We start from the raw sequence: 13,212 nt of genomic DNA, 5'->3' as shown, positions 1-13,212 counted from the left end.
ACACGCCTCACAGTTCCCGGTGGGCCTTTTGTTCCTTATTCGTTCTGACGTTCTCAAGAAATAGTGGGTCCTTCTTCTGGCTTCCTGACATTCTTGACTTTATTCATTCACTGTTACATCATCCTCCGGGTAGAGGATGGTGACACTGAGTCAGAATTAGAAAATAATGCCTTTACTTTAGGATGTCGCAGCTTATTTTTGCAATTTTTTTTTTCAAATAGTTTTGAACTTGTAGTACACAGGCACTTAATCCAGATAAGAACCTTTTATGTTAAGTGCCATTATTATTCTCACTTTACATAGAAGTTAACTTGCCCAAGGTCATCCAATGCTGGAAGGTCCAGGGACAGGAAGGAAACCCAGGTCTCTCTGAGCTGGGAACAGGCTCTGAGTTAACTCCTGTTAACTGGAGTTCTTTTTGTTCCACCACAGCCCCACGCCCGCTTATGGGAGAGCCTTTAGACTGGCAAACTCCCTCCTAACGTATAGTCTATTTGCTTGGTCCTTCCTGATTACAGCATCAGAGAGTTCTGAGAATTAAAGTTTTTGTTAAGTCATAAACTCCCACAGCCTTACCTCCACTTCTAAATAGTTTCTTCTTTCCCTAAAGAACTTCAATCCCAGCTTCTCATCCAAGTAGGTTTAAGACAAATCAGATCTGCCTTTTGGAGGAAGGGGTGACTGAAGCCCAGACTTCCTTCGGGTCATATGGTATTTGGGGAGCAAAGCAAGTGAGTACCCCCTCTTACCTAGTGACCTGTAGTGTTTCCTTTAGGCAATAGATTGACTACTCCCTCCCCCAACCCCCTGGCCCCAACCTGGCTGAACCCACCCCTTCCCCATTTAAAAAAAAATAAGTTTAGCTCATTTTTCTAAGGAGAAATGATCCCATTTAGAAATAGCATTGGCGGGGCACCTGGGTGGCTCAGTGGGTTAAAGCCTCTGCCTTCCGCTCAGGTCATGGTCCCAGGGTCCTGGGATTGAGCCCCGAGTCTGGCTCTCTGCTCAGCGGGGACCCTGCTTCCTCCTCTCTCTCTGCCTGCCTCTCTGCCTCCTTGTGATCTCTCTCTGTGTCAAATAAAATTTTAAAAAGAAAAAAAAAGAAATAGCATTGGCATGTGTATGGCATGTGTGCTGGACTAAGTAGGAGTTAAAGACTCAGTTTCCATATCTGCCCCTTTAATCTTGAGCTGTGTGACCTTGGGCATGTCACTTGGCGTCTCTGTTTCATTTTCCTACCCAGGAAAAGCAGACTTAGTAATTCAGCCCCTGGGTACTAATTCTCCTAAAATGAGAATCAGATGAGATTACGTAGACAGTGAAGCTACCATCCATCAGCACTTAGTATGTGCAGGTGCTTTCTGCCCCTTGCATGTGTTCTTTAATCCTAACAGTCCTGAAAGGGAGGCCCTATTACCCCAATTTACAGTTTAAAAAAAAGTTCAGAGGGGCGCCTGGGTGGCTCAGTGGGTTAAAGCCTCTGCTTTCGGCTCAGGTCATGATCCCAGGGTCCTGGGATCGAGCCCTGCATCGGGCTCTCTGCTCAGCAGGGAGCCTGCTTCCTCCTCTCTCTCTCTCTCTGCCTGCCTCTCTGCCTACTTGTGATCTGTCAAATAAATAAATAAAATCTTAAAAAAAAAAAAAAAGTTCAGAGAAGTGAAGTCACACAGGACTCAGATCTATAGCTCTGGTTCCCAGATCGCTGTTCCCATAGGCAGTGTACATGTCACACTGCTTCGCTCTGTACCCAGAAGCACAGAGGTTTTTTTCTCTCTTCGCCTGCAGGCACTCCACAAATGCAATAGATTATTATGGTTGCTCCTAATCACTGCTGCTCCACGTTAATCCCTAAGGACAGCTCTCCTGCTTATTTATCTTATCGAGTAGTTTATGCTGCCTCTTTCCATGTCCCCCAGGCCTTGTTCAGTGAATTCTTTGGGGTTTTCTCCCAGACAAACAGTGCGGCTCCACCACAAAGGGGGTCGAAGGAGCCAGGCTGAGCCTGGCATCGTGGGCATTGGCCTCTGACCTGCCAAGGGTTTTTCCCTCCCTCAAGCGTGTAATCAGCCAGCTTGTAGTACAGGTCTTTATCTTGCGTCTGTGTATAAGCTCTTCAGTCGTTGAATTTCAGAAGTGGAAGACCCCCAGACCATCATTTTATTGATGGGGAAACTGAGGTCAGGGGAGTTAGGAGTGTGATTCCTTCAGTTAGGAGTGTGATTGAGGCCAGAAAGAACCGAGTTCTCCAGGCAACAGACCAGTGCTGCTTCTGAGCCTTGCACTCGGGCATGTGTCATCTCCTCTAAGTGAAGGACAAACCTACCCCGTGCCCAACACACACCTAGGAAACTTGGTGGGGAAACGGAACAACTTGGAACATGGAGCTGGAGGAAAGGAGGGTGGGGTGGAGTGGGGATGCCAATCTCCACCCTAACGAGGGTATTACACACCAAAAAAGTGAGTTAAAACACAGCAAAGCAAACTAGATCGCTTTCACTTAGTGGTGACTAGAGGCAAAGGGACTTACACCAGGAGCCCCGGCCCAGTGAGTGGATAGGAAGCCTTTTGTCACTAAGTCTGCGCTGTTGAAAATTGAAGGAAGGATGTTAGGTAAATGTGACTGCCTGGGATGAAGTTACAGCCTCCCAGCTCATTGTCCAGAGGAAATGGATCTCCCCCGTGGACGGAGAGGTGGAAACCGAGCAAGGGAGCTGAGTGGTTGACATCATCAGGCTGAGCATTGGGTTACAACAAATGGGGACTTACTTGGCCCGAGACGTGGGAAACACCCACTAAAACCTCAAAGTGCATTTCATTTAGAGACGCCGAGAGGGAGAGAGGGCAAGAAAGAATCCAGACTGCACCGCTGGCCTGGTCTGCTAATCTCGCTAACCCTCAAAAGGGAGGCGTTTTGAATGCTGGTTTCTTAAATTCTCCCTTGGCTTGGACTGAGGAGCCCTGGACCTTGGAGAAACTCTGCTCTTGTAAGTAGAACTTTATTCTCCACAATCACCCCCACAGCCCTGGGGAGAGCAGGGAGGGAGGCAGAGCTCTCCGGAGGGCTTGGCTTGCTTCACAGCCTGTCGGTCAGAAAGTGTCTATTTTTATATTATGATATATTATTGCTCTGCAAATTATGGCTTTGTCTGCAACTGCCTGGGTCTAGAGTCTGAACTCAAGTTTCATGGATGGGCTCCATTCAAACGCTGTTTGAATTTTTACCCCAAGAACACTGACAGATCGGCTAGAGCTTTAAAAGCAGCTCGTTGCCCTGAAGATAGGTGAAGAAGTTAAGTCCTTCATTAGACACTGGGGTTTGTAAAACCTTTAGTTTTTTCTCTGATTACCAAGGCAGTACAAACAATTTTAGACATCCTAGAAAAAAGTGTCTCTGGAAGTGACAATTCCCTGTAATCTTCCCCTCACAAATACAAGATTGGTATTCTAAATGCAAGATCTAGAAATGATTGGGTTTCTGAAGTTCGCTTATCACAGGCATCCCACTGCCACGGCAGCTGGGCGGACTCCCAAGATGGAAAGAAGCGTCGGGAGACTTTAACTTTGGCTTCGTGGTCTTTTTATTGCTTCCTTTTTAAAATTTGCTGTTGATGCCTAGAAAGTAAACAGAACTATCGTCTAAGTAAGCACTTCAGCATTTTCTTTGTTGGGGTCTGTCCTCAGGTCTTTAAGCCAGGTGCGTCCTTCCAAGCGGTGAGGAGGGGTGAGGAGGGGAGGGGAGGGGAGGGGAGTGCCTTGTTGCCCTGGGCCCCTCACCCTCAGGCGCCTGGAGCTGGCCATTCTCCCTCCCTGGGTGTGCGTGTGCGGTACAGGGCTTGCAGCTGCTGCCTGCGACCCACCGCCCCTGGCCGCAGGTCAAAACAGTTGGGAAATCACGGTTAAAGGGGAAAGACTTCGGCTTTAAGAAACAAAGGGCCAGCCACGGAAGGTTTGCAGCCTGAGCGAGTGTTCCACACTCTGGGCCTGTTTCCTCTTTTGTACCTAAATAAAAGGACAAAACTAGATGATTGCTATATTTTGGAATTCAGCTTGAAATGAACCATCCGTATCTCTTCTGCTTGCGGAGAATCCTCACGGCTTGAGGATCAAAGTACTCTTGGTTTCCAGTATCCCAGAGTGGCTAAAAACCGGCCCCTAGAAGGACAATTAAAAGAGGATATAAAACAGGCAACAGTAAGTTACTTTTGAGTTTTTTATAGTTTTGTAAGGTTTGGTATTCTTGAGCGTGGTGTGCAGGCGCATGTACAGTGTTGGGTGGGGGCGGGGAGAAAAAGAATGATCCCTATGGAGTGTCTCTTAAGTGCTCAACCCCACGTGATGCTCAGCCTTTTCCATAACCTGAGGTGGTCAGTGTCCTTGCTCTTAACTCCACTGACTGAGGGTTAATCTCCAAGGTATGTTCCCGTATCATCCTGACCACCTTCCCCGTTCCCCTGAACAGGCTCACATAATTATTGGCAGAACTTCACTGTCTCCCCTAGACCTTGTGTCCCCTCTCGTGAGTCTGTCTCGTCCATGACCAGAACCCCGTCCCCTGGTAGAAAGGTCCAGAGGAGACCGGGCATACTCAGTTTTAACACAGAACCCACCCTCCTAGTCCCTAGCTTGGCAATAAAGAGAAGAGGAAGGGAAAATCTCTCTCTGGCCCCTTCCACCTCATGTCACCTAGACACGGTGACCGCTGCTTCAGGACAGCATGGCTGGGGCCAGAGTGCAAAGAAAAGCAGAAGATGTGGTCAGATCTTGGATTTTGGACTGGCCAGGGGGCCAGGTGTTGGCAGTTTAAGAGATTTCTGTCTTTAAGGCTACCAGAGTGTCCAGCCCTCAGGAAAATGCAGTATTTAAAAACTGCTTGAGTTAAGTTCATGGTTACCAGGAGGGGTCTCAAAGCCCCTTGGTGTATCTGAGTGTTTTGGTCTTCTCCATGGCTCAACCCTTTGAAAGTAGACCGTTGCTACCACGGAGCTACGCATGGTCTTGGGCAGGGGGCCCAAGGCTCTCTGCCTCAGCCCACCTGCTCAAGATCTCCAGACTTCGGCTAATTAAGAAAATGGTCCCAGCGGCGCCTGGGTGGCTCGGTCAGTTACTCGGTCTGACTCTTGATCTCAGCTCAGGTCTTGATCTCAGGGTGGTGAGTTCCAGCCCTGCGTTGGGCTACATGTTATGCACAGCACCTATTTGAGGGGGGGGAAAAAAAAAAAAAAAGGTGGTCCCTCTTCCAAAGATGGTGGTGAGGAGGTGATATTCTGAAAGGAAGGTATGTGGTTTGGGTTTTTATTTTTGTTTGAAATTGAATGTCTTTAGCAGGATTGTTCTCCAGTTTAGTACTGTCTTTGTCATTTGCTTGCCCATCTGTCACCATCTCTGGTCTCATGCCTGCTGCTTGGCCCCTGTGGACGTTTACCTTCGCGACCCCTGGGCTGGTGGGTGTCCACAGTCCCTGTTAACTTCAGACTGTGTAGAGGTCAGTGAGAAGCTGGGGAGGGTAGCAGTGAGAGCCCTGCCCTCACCATCTCCTAGTGGAGACATCTCCGATAGATTACCTCCTAGAGCCTGCTTCTCTTCTGAAATGTGGTGGTGGGGGGTCACAATTACACACACCTTCCTCCAGGGGTGCCACGAGAATGAGACAGGATAAAGCTTATAGTGCACCTAGTTGGCACAAAAAACATGCTTGGGGTTGCCTACTTTATGGTTTCCAGAAAGAGAACGCTAGCCAATGTATATAGGGCCTGGCCCCGTCAGTCACAGGATGCTATCTGTACGCAGGATGTGGTGTCATCTCTGAATTGATCAGAGCTCCCATGCTGGCTCTTTCAGCCAAGCCTTAGCACCATTTCCTATCACTCAGTCGGGTGCTCAGACCAAAACCAGAAGTAGGTGCTGTTCTCCTGGGACCCGAGGATGCTAGCCCAGCCACTTAAGGAAGAAACTGGTGGCAGGTGTTATTCTCTGAGTGTGACGAGAAGCTGAGTTCACCCAATTAACTCTGCTGAGTGTTTTCACAAGGGGCCAGAAGTGATTCCTAAGTGGAGACAGACGTGGAAAATCTCAAGTTCTTGGAAACAAGTCATTAATCATGACCCGAAGCTGAGCTCACTACCTGCTGGAAGTCTTTCAGAAAGGCCTTATGGAAACTTTGAGCGCCTTCACAGAGTGGTTCCTTCGGAAGCTGCCATGCTGAGTGATTGTGAACAGCAGAGTAAAATGCATTGGCTCTTGCTTGAGGAGGCCGGCATTTCCTAACTTTATTTAAAAGAAGTCTCTTTGATCTTCCAAGAAATGACTACCCTTCAACTGGGCTTTTCCAAAATGAATAATGGACCTTTGGGGACATTATAAAAATGCCTTCTTATTATGTCCCAGGGACCTAGGTCAGTCATTATGTTTAGGACTTCACAGGCGTGATCTCCTCCATTCAGTAAATTACACGGGAGGCGGACTAGTGCGAAGCACTAGGGCGTGTGGAGGAACGGGGCTGTGAGGAGACAGCCGTGGCCTTGTGAGGTTCTCCACGCATCAGGAAAGACAGGCACGTCTATGAACAGTTGAGCTGCACCAGCATTTAGCGCCTGGGGATCCTGGTCTTGAGCTGGCTGGTTACCCCCACACTTCCCCTCCATCTCCTGATTCTCAGAGCTTTGCCAGCATCTGCATTAGGGAGAGATGAGAACTGTGCCCTGAGGAAGCTTTCACTCCTGGCTCCTTCCTGCCCAAGGCATCTGATGAAGGATGGGAACTCTTCCTGACTAATTGCAGGGGGGACCCCACCCCGGAGGACCCGGAGTCTGCAATCCCAAGTCGAGTAAGGGGACATAAGGACGGATGACTCTGCGGTCTTAAGATTGTCACTGGATTTTTCTGCTGGTTTGTTTTTATAACATTTATTGTGGTGGGGTTTTTTCCTCCCAGATTATGAAATTAGAACATGTTCATGGAAGGAAAGCTAGACAGTACAGAAAAACACTTAAATCATCACCCAGTGGTTTCATGTCTCTGGTTTTTTAATAGGGCATGGCTAGGTCAGAGGGGAACTTGCTTAGATCTCCTACACATATTCCGGTTTAGCTCCAGAAAGTTTCTGCCAAGGTAAGAAACTCCCCTTTAGCAGTACATGCTTGTCCCATTCTCACCCTCACACTACCATTGCTTTCCAGGTTTCACTTCTCCTTTTCTGGGCAGAGTCTCTGCCTATCCAAGGCGCTCAAGGCTTGCGGGGCAGTCCCCTAGTAGGAGAAGCCGTTGTCTGTGGTTGACTAGAGACTGTAGCCTTTCTTCGTATTTCCCTGTGTTGGTGCGAGAGTTCATCCAGTGTTCAGAAGAACCCTTGTGTTCAGGCATTACACAAGGCACGATAGGGAATACCAAGTTATATTAGACTTCTAAGTAGCTTGTAATCTGATAGGAAAAAAAGACTCCGGTAACTCTCACACATGTCATCATGTGCCCTAAGAGAGGGACAGTGCCGTGGAAAGCCTGAGAACGCGGCACACTAGCATCTGAGTCCAGCCTTCAGCTCCGTATAGTTTCAGTTGATGCTCACTGAGCACCTCCTTATCTGCCAGGCACTGAGCAAGGTGATAGTGAACAGTACGTCATAAAACAAGCATGATCCTTCTCATTGTCATTCACAGCCAAGGACGTATGGTTTTATAAAGTAAGTAGGAATGTGGTCAGGGCAGGCTTGCTTGATGAGGCAGTGTTTAAACTGAGATGAGGTGCTCATTAGGCCAAGAGCTAAGGCAGCAGGTAGGGAAGAAGGGCATTGTGGGAAAGGATAATCCAGGTAGGGACAGGTACATGTGGGTAAGGGCCCAAGGCAGGAAAGCATGTGGACTGTTGGAGAGCCTGAAGGGAAGCCAGCGTGGCTGAAGCATGGACGGAAGGGAACTGAGCAAGAGGCGGAGGTGAGGCTTCAGAGAATTAGTCAGGGGCCTGATGGCGATGATTAATCAGTAGGCCTTTGTGGGTGCTGTTTGCTGTGTGGGGGATGGATGGAGGGGCAGTCGCAGTAGTCATGGGGAGAGAGGATTGGCGTTGGGTAGGACCCTGGCGGGGCGTGGGGGTGGATGGAAGAGGTAGGTGGATTCGAAACTACTAGAGCTAGAAACTTAGTGGCTTCTAGTCTGTGCCAGACCCAGGGCTGGGCCCTGAGGCCGTGGAGACAAAAGATATGCATCCTCTGTCCCCCTGGGCTTTAGAGGTCTAGTGGCCTTGAATGTTAGGTAGGATGTGGGTGGGCAGACCCAGGAGCGTGGGATTTCCTTCCCATAGTCAGCAGCTCTATTCCAGTAAATGAGGAGAGTTTCTCTCTGAGGTGGCATAGAATATTACTCTTAGACTACAATCTTTTTTTTCCTAAGGGGCAGGAAGAGCTGTTTTTTCCCAAGAGCCTGCTTTTATTCATTGGTTTGGCTGTAGTTCCCCTTTGTCCCTGTGATTTCATACCTGAGCTCCCTGCTGGACTTGGGGTTTGGGGACCAGAGTTAGCAACTTGCCACGTGACTGAAAAAGATTGAACTTCTCTGAGTCATTTTCACCTATAAATGGGAGTGATACTGATCTGATACCTGGCTCCTTTAAGGCATCTTCAAGTGCTTTGTAAGATATCAAGTGCTGTAGAAACGTGAGGTATCATTATTTCAGTGCAATATTCATTACCGATGAAATAACAGTTAAAAGCGAAGCATTCCACCGGGGAAGGCCAGAGTGTACCTTGCACGTGACTCTGAAAGGGCAGATTCCATAGAGTCACTGTCCTTTAAGAGCTTGTCGGGAACGCTGGTCCTCTTCTCTTCTGTTTCATCCGCTGGGATAAACCATTTCCTCTTCTCCTCCTCCCGCCAGAATGGTTTGCAAAAGCAAGCCATTCCACTTCTGTGCATTCCGGAACCCATTTGATGTAGAAGCCAAAGCATCTGCTTGGAGACCCAGAGAGCCTGTGAGCAGAGATGAGGGGGTTGCACGGCTCTGGTTCCCAGCAGCCAGTTCACTCCCGGGAGTGTATTCAGTTGGTTTGCGGGGAGGAGAGCAGGCAAGGGCACTGAGCCATGGAAAACAGTCAGCACAGAACCAGCCCACACACCACCACCTAAACAGGGCAGTTTCAAGCCAGAGTTTTAGGCTTTCTTTGGGATTTTAACATGGGAAATTCTTTTTTTTTTTTTTCCTTAAGTAATATTTTCCCCCTTCTTAAATAAAAAGCATCAATCCTTAGGAATTAAGTACCCCCCCCATGAAGCTTTTTAAAAAACTTTGTCTCCCGGCTATTAACGTTCTATTTGACCAAAAAAGAAGTAACAGCAAATGGAGTTAATTATCCGATGTAAAGACAAGTGGGTATCGTATAACACAGCTTATCAGAATTTTTTCTCTGCCCTCATATGCTTGTCATTGTTTTTATCTTCATTAATTTTCCCTAAACTAATACATACGCTCATTGTAACTAAACAATTTGAAGATGTTATAAAGAAGAAGTTATGATCTCTCCTTTCCCTTTACTCCCCATTTCCATCCTTCTGAGCTCAGTTTGGTATGTGTCTTTTCTCCAAGTTCCTATTGAAATGGGTGTAGGGTTTGTGTAGATGTGTGGTTGTTTGGTCAGAAGTGGGAGCATACTTTTATTTTGCACTTTATTTTTCCCACTAAATAATGGGTCCTGGGTAGGGATAAATCTAATGCACCTTTTAAAATAGCTTCAGGACTGAATATAGAAGACCACAATATATTCAGAAGACCACAATATATTCAGCTGTCTCTCCTTTGACAGATGTTCGAGTTATGTTTTGTTTTCGCTAAAAATATTGTTGCACTAAATATCTTTATATGCATAGCCTTCTCTACTGGTGCATTTATTTATTTATTTAATTTATTTAAATTGATTATAGTGGACACATAATGTTACATTAGTTTCAGATGTATAATATAGTGATTAGACAAGTCTATAAGTTATGCTGTGCTCAGGACAAAAGGAGCCACCGTCTGTCACCATACAACACTATGATAATACCATTGACTATACTGGTGCTTTTATTTCTGTAAGTTACATTTTCATAAATAATATTGTATATTAATAATAATATACATATATTGTATGTATTTGACATTTTAATAGAGAATATCCTACTTTATAAAGAGTTCTAGTAATTTACATTCTTCTCAGAAATATAGGAGTACTTCCATTTCCCTAAATCTTTACCAATATTAGATACTCTTTCTGTTCTTCTCCTGCCCTCTGTCTCTCCCTCCACTCTCCATTCCCCTCCTCCTTCCATCCCGTCTAATGTCTGTACTGTCTGTGACCAAGGTGATGGCAGAAGATGGTATCTCACAGATGCTTACCTTGTATTTTCTTTACTACTAGTGAGATTGAACATTGCTTCATGTGAATCGGCCACTTTATTTTCCTCTTCTCTGAATTTCCTTCACTTTTTTCCTTAGGAGTTCTTTGCTTTTTTTCTTAACAAGTTATAGGAGCTATTTATATATTAAGGATTCTATATGTATTGCAACTGTTTTTCCTGATCTGTTGTTTGTTAAATTTCTTCTATTTTTTCATCATAGTATCTGGATTTCTTGCCTTGTTTAATAATAATTTCCCCACCTCACAGTTATATAAATATTTTCCTAAACATTCTTCCAGTACTTTTATATTCATCATAAAATACGACTTTAATTATTTAATCCTGAACCTTTAATCCCTTTGGAATTATGTTTATACATAGCAAAGAGGTAGTGGCCAAGCTTTGTTCTTGACATGCCAGCACCATTTATTAAATAAGCCATCTCTTCTGTTTTGCATTGAAATTCCATCTTTGTGGTAATTAAGTTCCTTTCTTGTATCCATTTCTGAACTTGCTGCTTTAGTCTACAGTCCTGTTTGTTCTTATGTTACAACCATATCTTTTTCTTAAGTCTTTATGAAGTAAATTTTTATTATCTCTTAAGACAACTCCCCTATTTACTTTTTAAAAATAATTTTCTTTCCCATTTCTTGGCTAAATTTTGGGGAATTTTATTCCATATGAACTTTAAAGTAATTTTACCCATTTCACTCTCCCCCAAAAAACTATTTGTATTCTTATTGAAATTCAATTAAAACTATGTAGTAATTTGGAGAGGATTAATGTTTTTGGATAATTAGACTTCTCTACCCAAGAACATGCTAACTGGTTTGAAACTTAAGTGTTTTATTTCTATATTTTGTCATTTTACCTTGAAAGTTTTTAATAGGCATCATGAATATATTGTCTCAATTAAACAGTATTACTGCTTGTCCTGGTTAAGAAGGACCGTGCAAAGTTTCAGTTCTCATCTCTCTTCCATCCTTGACACTCTTATAGTCAAATGGGTAATATTGTCAAATTTGTGTTTATCTCCCCACTTAGCTTGGTTTCACTCACTCAGTGTTTTAAATTTACCAATACACTATACTTAATAATTTGTCTCACTGTTGATTCCAAAATCTCACTTATTTTCTGTGTTTGGTTTCCTTTCTGTTGGAGAATGTTCTTGGAGACTAAATGGCAAACTTTTGCTCAGTCTTTGTCTGAAAATGTCTTTTGCATTCTTGATATTTTAGAATTCTAGATACACAGCACGTATAATGATTATGACAGTTATGTGTGCCTCTTTAAAAGTTTTCAACCAAAACAGAAATTATTCATGTAAAAAGGATAAGTCTTTCACTCCTTTTTCCCCCAGTTTCCAAGTCCCAGAGAGAGCCACTCTTCATAGTTTGCTGATAGCCTTGTTCTGTGTAGATACAAATGTGTATGTATACAAATGGTATATTTTTCTAAGCATAAACAGTCATGTTTATAACATGATTAGAACAATCATGTTCATATTTAAAAATGGTGACATATGAAAATGATGACATTTCCTTGTCGGTGCAATGAAATATTTCTCATTCTTTGTGATGGCTGCCTAGTTTCTCACTGTATTGGGACACTGTAACTTAACTCTTCCTATTAACAGACATTTAACTTGTTTCCTCTTTTTTTGCTATTACACAGGATGTTTTACTGAACATCCTTTTACTTACGGGAACATACCTATAGCGTAGATTCCTGCATATTTGGCTGACCCAAAGGATGTGCACATTTAACATGTTACTAGATACACTTAACTTGTCTTCCCAAAGATTGTTTTAGTTTACAACTCTAAAGTGTGTTTGGCTCTAATTTTTGTTTTTCCTCTGTTCCCTTAGAATTTCCATACTGATTACTCAACGGCGGAAAATCGGAAGAGATGCAAGTAGGAAAAAGAAACTAAACCAGGTGGGTAGTCACACTGTTCTTACCACTCTCCTGTCACATCCCAAGCGTTTCTGTGTAAATAGCTTTCTTTCTGTTTGAACGAATAAATCGGTCCCAAGGGAAATTAGGAAGGAATTCTGGTCCCATGGAGATAAAGCAGGCTGGCACTTTGCAGAAGTTATACAATATCACACCCCAGTTTTACAGACCGTTTCTTTATAGCATCAGAAAAACAAGTTACTTCTGGCGGCTCCAAAGAGCGTGGGTTTCTCCAGTCTTCCACTTACGCTGATGGAATCATGCACAGAAATTATTAGCAAATTTGGGCACGATGCCAGCTTTCCTGTCCACCAATTGTTGCAAAGCTATTTTCATAAAGCCTAGGGCACATTATGGGCATTTTAATACTGTGATAAAAGAACAAAAGCAAGCAAACCAGCCTGGAGAAACCAGCACAGCTCACTGGTCTGTTGAAGAGAGATGGTGCCTACAGGTCCCCCCACCCCCAGTTGGAAGAATATTGCATTTCATGAAATATGAATGGCGTACTCTTGGAGTATGGCCACTCTGGGTCAGTGTTCATAATTAAACACTTGTGGTGTCAGTTAATCATTTTTAACAGCCTCTGATCCATGGTTCAGCCCCCTCCCCTCCCCACAACCTGCCCACCCTCTTTCCGCTCTGTCTCCCTGCAGTTAGAGCTGAATCTGTCCAAGGCCTAGTAGTCCCGGGAGCTTGGGGGATTTCCACCTCTGAATTCCTGTGCTTGGCCTAGCCTGCCTCTAGCCCCTAAGGTTCGTCTTCTCTGTTGCTGGCAGAGTGAGAGTCTGGCTGCTGTCCTAGGGCTGGAACTCCCCAGCTGCTTATCAGCAGGGCTTCTGGGCCTTGCCCTGTGGTAGCTTCCCGAGCTACCATGCTTGTGTCCTGCTCTGAC

At 44.9% G+C, this 13,212-nt stretch overlaps 1 protein-coding gene across 5 annotated transcripts in view; it reads left to right on the top strand.

Moving 5' to 3' along the window:
- The window catches only part of PKIG (cAMP-dependent protein kinase inhibitor gamma), a 96,941-nt gene that overhangs the window by 61,520 nt on the left and 22,209 nt on the right, over window positions 1-13,212 (top strand). For 2 of the 5 annotated variants that reach the window (XM_032838536.1, XM_032838537.1), the window contains exons 2-3: window positions 2,821-2,984; window positions 12,230-12,299. Coding sequence is in view for 1 of the 5 variants with exons in the window: in XM_032838535.1 (XP_032694426.1) it covers window positions 12,230-12,280 (51 nt within the window). In the remaining 4 variants the exon portion in view is untranslated. Of the gene's footprint in view, window positions 1-2,820; window positions 2,985-12,229; window positions 12,300-13,212 lie in introns of those variants that run through there. The other 3 variants (XM_032838538.1, XM_032838539.1, XM_032838535.1) reach the window with 2 other exon arrangements.

Source organism: Lontra canadensis, unplaced genomic scaffold, assembly GCF_010015895.1.
Source record: "Lontra canadensis isolate GAN:19392208 unplaced genomic scaffold, GSC_riverotter_1.0 scaffold105, whole genome shotgun sequence".
Lineage (NCBI taxonomy): Eukaryota > Metazoa > Chordata > Mammalia > Carnivora > Mustelidae > Lontra > Lontra canadensis.
This window is presented reverse-complemented; position numbering and strand designations above follow the sequence as displayed.